Here is a 6,000-nt window from a genome sequence, read left to right as displayed (position 1 = left end):
AAGCTTTGCCATACTAGAACAAAAAGATGACACGAGTAAATGAACACGAGGGGAGGTAAATTTAAACAGATTTTGGTTTCTTCCAATGAAACAATTGACGATTTATTCTCATACTGATGAATATGTCAAGAAATATGTGTGAGAGATTTCTACAGAGAATCTTGTCTATACTGTATAAAAATAAAGTAGAATCACACTGCATGTGAATATATTTTGAATAGTGAGCTTGTGTGCAGGAATGTTGGTTGTTATATACGTGCACATTATTATACCATCAGCCCTCCCTATATCAAATACGCTTGCACACAAACACTCATACTGTATGCAGACCCATAACTGCAGTTAAGGCCAGTTTATTAGGGGACAGGGGAGGGGTGCACTAGTAAACAGGGTATAACATGTCTCTAATGCTAACTTTTAAGGTGGGCTCTGGACAGTGGCTAGCTGACGTGGGCAGTGACGGACTGTCCCCCTTGATCTACCATACACACCTACGCTTAAATGTCTGGTAAGTTTTCAGCCTCGTGCTAAATAAGCTTTAGCTTAAATCCTGTTCTTTTCACAAACAACCGTAGGCCAGGTCCACTCTGGCTTCGTCTTACCCCTGCGATGCGCCAATGCAGGCTTGTTTAAAGAAGAGGCAAAAGGGCAAGAGTTGTAGGCAGTGGTACATCTTCAAGATCCTGTCCCTTAATGATGTAACATGACCACTGTTTTCCAGTGAGCTCTCCCGCATAAAGTCACCAGGGTCAGATGCCTATAAAATGATTCTCCAATGTACATTAGTCTCTGTTTTCTCTAAAGACATTGACTGAACTTGCCCTTCTTTCCCTTCTGGAGTCCAGCTCACTACCCTGAGGCCTCAGAGACCCTTATCAAAAGCGTTGGAATGTCCCCTGTCCCCTTTGGGCCTCCGTGAGTTCTCTGAAGCCACATGGTTCTCATGACCAACACTTGGGCTACTTCCCAGTGGGAATAGGCAGTTCTGACCTAGCAGCCTTTGGGCAGCTTCCAAGTGGTTGGTGGCCCCTTGGTAACCCCGAGACTTGGAGCTGAGGCCACCAAGTAGGCGCTCCGATGGGCCACTCTCACGCATGTGCTCCTCGTCATCTGTGTCAGCATCGATGTACTTGTTGATGGACGCATCGTGGAAAGTGAAGACTGGGGTGAGGGCCTTCTTCTCCGGAGTCTTAGGTGGAGTCCTGCTGCTGGCTGTTGTGTAGACTGACACCTCTGGGCTTAGGATGGAGAGGTCAGAAAGAATAGAGCTGTCAGACAGAGGACCACCAGGACTGGTCTCCCCACAATTGCGATGATTCACCCTAATCGGATGCATTTTCTGAGAGTTTAAAAGCAGACCTTGTTTCCTTGAACCGTCTGTGTTGAGAGGTTTAGCACCAGAACAAGGTGGCGCGAGCATGGTCTCATGCTCCAGTGTGGTCTGCAGGCTTGGATTAGCACTGACTCGACAAGAGAGGCCAGAACCAGGACTGTGGGAGAACCGAGAGCTCTCTGGGAGTGACAGACCCCCTGCCGGAATGTAGGGGAATCGTGGGTTCTCTTGGAAGTCTGTTGCACAGCTGATATAACTGTCAATGCTTGACAGACTCTTCATGTCTACCACTCCTTCACGACCCCCATTCAGTGGGTCACCTCCTTGACCTGGCAAGGCTCCCAGTTCGATTTCATCCCTTCTATGGCCTGCTCGAGATGCATTTCTGTCTTTGGTGTTCAGGTTGGGCTGTGACTGAGTCTTTGCCATCTGGTTGTACATCTCTTCTAGTTTTTGTGCATTAAGCCTCTGTGGACTAGAAGTTCTGTCCTTGCTCGGTGAACCTTGGTCTGGGTTGAAGGAATGATTGGAACTGGTCTCTGAAGCTGCCCTCTTAGATGACCATTTCCACCGACTGGGCGAGAGATGGTTATCCTGGGTTCTCTCACCCTTGTCCATGACCACGACATCCAGAAGCTCTGCACCACGGTTAAACGCCTCTCTAACGTTCATGGACACTATGCTGCCATTGCGTTTGGCTCGCTCTAGAGCCTCACGTCTCTTGATGGCCTTCTCTTGCCGTTTCTGTTCCTTGTAGAATTCCGAAAAGTTGTTGACGATGATGGGGATGGGTAGGGCAATGACTAAAACTCCTGCTATGCAACAAAGCCCACCGACAATCTTACCCAGAAGTGTCTTGGGGTAAATGTCTCCATATCCCACAGTGGTCATGGTAATAGTGGCCCACCAGAAAGAGGCAGGGATGCTCTTGAACTTGGTGTCATCCTCGTCCTTCTCTGCAAAGAAAACCAGACTGGAAAAGATCATGATCCCCATTGCTAAGAAGAGGATTAGCAGGCCCAGCTCATTGTAACTCCGACGCAGTGTAAAGCCCAGGGACTGCAACCCGGTGGAATGACGTGCCAATTTGAGGATGCGCAAAATCCGCATGATTCTAAAGATTTGCACCACCCGCCGTACGTTCTGGAATTGCAGCACGCTCTTGTTGGACTCTGTCAAGAATATGGTGACATAATATGGTAGGATGGCCAGCAAGTCGATGACATTGAGGGGACCTTTAAAGAATTTCCATTTGTTTGGTGAGGAAAGGAAGCGAAGAAGATATTCCATGGTGAACCAAGCAATGCACACTGCCTCCACATGGGCCAGCTGGGGATTATCAGTTGTCTGACCGAACTCGTCTGTGTCTTGCAGCTCCGGGAGGGTGTTAAGAGACAAAGCGATAGTGGAGAGCACAATGAATAGGATAGAAATGATGGCCAAGATCTGAAAGACAAAAAAGCAAACAAAAAATCCACTATTAAAGAAAAACCGTCATAGTAAAGAAATACTGAGATTTGTCCAACATACTGGTAAAACATACTAGTGGCTTGACAGATCATTTATTCTTTGTGAATTTTCCATGTACAAACCATAAGATGAATCCAACACTGCTGCTTGAATAAAGACTTCTGCACTAAAAGTCTGATGAAATGCACAGTGGCGATGGATATAACGTTTCAACCAAGGAGTTTCTTCTTATTTTTTTTGGTTCAGGAGTAATTGAAGTGATAGAGACGGCCAGAGGATGAGTAAGGTCAAGGTAAATCATAGTAACTGACAAATTTTTTTTACTTTTACATTAATTTTTCATTTTGTAACTATGAGAAGGTTGTTTTACCAGCGTTGTGATTTGTAGAAAACCTCGTAGAAGCATGCTTTATACCAGAAAACTTGGTTAGACAGTTCTGTGCTAAAGTTGTCCACTACATTGTTAGTCAAATTATCTTCATAAGTCTTTTTACTCTCTTCTGAGCAGTCGAACAGCTACACTAAATACCAGGAAATTGCATAATAACGGCTTTACGTGTGATGCTAGGTCAAGAAAGCAGCATAAAGAAATACAAAGATGTTGCGAAACATGGAGTAACCAGTAAAACCAGAGTACTGGTTAGTAAGACAAATCCACAACAGTCTAATTATTCAGGGAGAAAATCATGACATATCTTTTATGATTAAAATCAAACTAAACTCCTAGTAATACAATCACACAGTTTATTAATAAACAGAACTAGCAACTAAATTGGGTGAAGTATTTAATTTTCTTTAGAGACCGAGTTAACAAAGACTTGTGTGAGGTCTCAGAGCTAAAACATCAGATAAGATCTGTCCTGCTGTCTAAACACAAAATAGCTCACTGTGGAGCTTTCCAGAAAGAAACTGTTGAGCTAGAAAATTGGAAATCTGTAAAGCTTTAAAGGGTTAGTTCACCCAAAAATGAAAATTCTGTCATTAATTACTCACCCTCATGTCGTTCGACACCCGTAAGACCTCCGTTCATATTCGGAACACAAATGAAGATATTTTTGTTGAAAGCTGATGGCTGAGAAAGGCTTCAGATAGGCCTCCATTGGCATTCAGTACATTTACACTCCCAAGACGCATAAAAGGCACTTAAAACGTCGTTACAAAGTCCATCTCACCACAGTGACTCTACAATAATTTTACGATGCGACGACAATAGTTTTTGTGCGCAAAAAAAAATCAAAATAACACCTTTATCCAACTTGTTCTTGTCTTCCAAGTGTGCCTCCACGACGCATGCGCGAGAATATGATGCAGATCCGGCGTTCGGACACATGACCCAGAAGCGATTTGTTTACAAGCAGAGGAAGACGCGCGTATCTAAGCTGTTGAATTCTACATTGATCGTGCTTTAGGTCTCGGCGTAGTTCTCAAAATGGGGCTTAAGTGTGCATTTCATGGATTCCCGAACGCTGGCGCTACGTCATATTCTCGCGCATGCATCGTGGAGGCACACACGGAAGTCGAGAACAAGTTGGATAAAGGTGTTATTTTGATTTTTTTTTTGCGCACAAAAACTATTGTCGTCGCATCGTAAAATTATTGTAGAGTCACTGTGGTGAGATGGACTTTGTAACGACGTTTTTAGTGCCTTTTATGGGTCTTGTGAGTGTAAATGTACTGAATGCCAATGGAGGCCTATCTGAAGCCTTTCTCAGCCATCAGCTTTCAACTAAAATATCTTCATTTGTGTTCCGAATATGAACGGAGGTCTTACGGGTGTCGAATGACATGAGGGTGAGTAATTAATGACAGAATTTTCATTTTTGGGTGAACTAACCCTTTAAAGGTGTGGTATGACTGACAGCTAGTGGTCGAAATAGATACTCCAGTCCAAATTCAAAATATTGGAGATTGTTGTTTTTCCCGCCCCCTCCTCCTCAGACTCGACGCTCCCGCGTGGGTTGCCAGTTTGAGGACATGCAACAGGAGAGAGCGCAATTCACCCTTCGCCACAAATTTGATTGACAGGCGAGCACACCAATCATATCGCTGAATCTGCCGTTTTGTCCGACAAAGCAGTCAGGAGAGTTTTTTAGATGGATGCCGAGGGTTTTTAGGTCGGATAGAATCTGTGCTCTCTGACCCAGTTTGTTTGCTGGCTTCCATGGCAGCAATACGTTGTGTTTTCCGCCAACTGGCAACCTGGGGTGTCGAAATACTATTGGGTAAACTGGCAACGCGCGTTATCGCACAGACCAAAAACAAAAACAGACATTCCGAAGTAGGATAACTGGATGTAGCTTTGTTTTTCTGAGAAACGAGTAGGTGAATTAAGCATGTTTCCTAAATATCTGAAAGCATATTATGGTATTTTTATGCTTTAGGAAAGTTGAAAAACATACATACAGCACATTTAAATCTCACAAATAACAACATAATGTTCATTACAAAAAATGGAACCAAAAAAAAAACATGGTACAATCCTACACCTCTAAGCCAACTAAGAGGCTTTCATACCAAATGATTCAGTAAGAAAGGCAATTGTCAGAGAAATTATCAAGGCAAGACAAAAGTTGCAGAGCTGAGATAAGAGAAACTTCGACAAAGAAATTCTCAAAAATCTCTTCATGGCAAAAACCTGGAATAACTCTTTGGGCTATAAGCAAAAAACATTGAGGATTCCTAAATTGTGATTCAGTTTGGGGTGTATAAATGATTTGTGAAGGGGAAATTGGTCACCTACAGCCAATCTGTTGTTGTGATAACTGAATTATGTGGCATAACTGAATTATGAACCTCTAATTTCATCCTCTATACCCTATTTTAGCCTGCTAATCTCTCTTTGTCCGTATTATCAAATGATTCACCTTCATATGAATAGTATGGAAAATCATTTGTGACTCATTGCATTTGTAGGTGTTTCTCTGTGTGTATTAATGTGTCTAAGAAGAGATGATACCCTCCAGTCACGTGAGTCATGAGGGTAAGTTTGAAGCGGTAATGAGATTAAAAACATCCCATAACCTATAAACAGCAAAGATTAGCCTTTTATTTATAAGCTTGCCAAAGCTTCAGCACAGCATTATTTTCACACCGGTATCAGCAACCACAATCTCTACTAAGTGAAGTTACACTGGAGCTTCCATCTCCCTTCTGTTTTATCCTCACTGTCTATAATAATATTGGCTGGATGTGTGTGA

At 43.1% G+C, this 6,000-nt stretch overlaps 1 protein-coding gene across 1 annotated transcript in view; it reads right to left on the bottom strand.

Moving 5' to 3' along the window:
* Positions 1-862: 862 nt before the first annotated feature.
* Positions 863-6,000, bottom strand: part of kcnb1 (potassium voltage-gated channel, Shab-related subfamily, member 1) — a gene marked incomplete at both ends in the record, with an annotated part of 35,224 nt that continues 30,086 nt past the window's right edge. Inside the window, one exon of the mRNA XM_079840160.1 lies at positions 863-2,779. Coding sequence (XP_079696286.1) covers positions 863-2,779 — 1,917 coding nt within the window. The remainder of the gene's footprint in view (positions 2,780-6,000) is intronic.

Source organism: Gobio gobio, assembly GCF_949357685.1.
Source record: "Gobio gobio genome assembly, chromosome: 17".
NCBI lineage: Eukaryota > Metazoa > Chordata > Actinopteri > Cypriniformes > Gobionidae > Gobio > Gobio gobio.
This window is presented reverse-complemented; position numbering and strand designations above follow the sequence as displayed.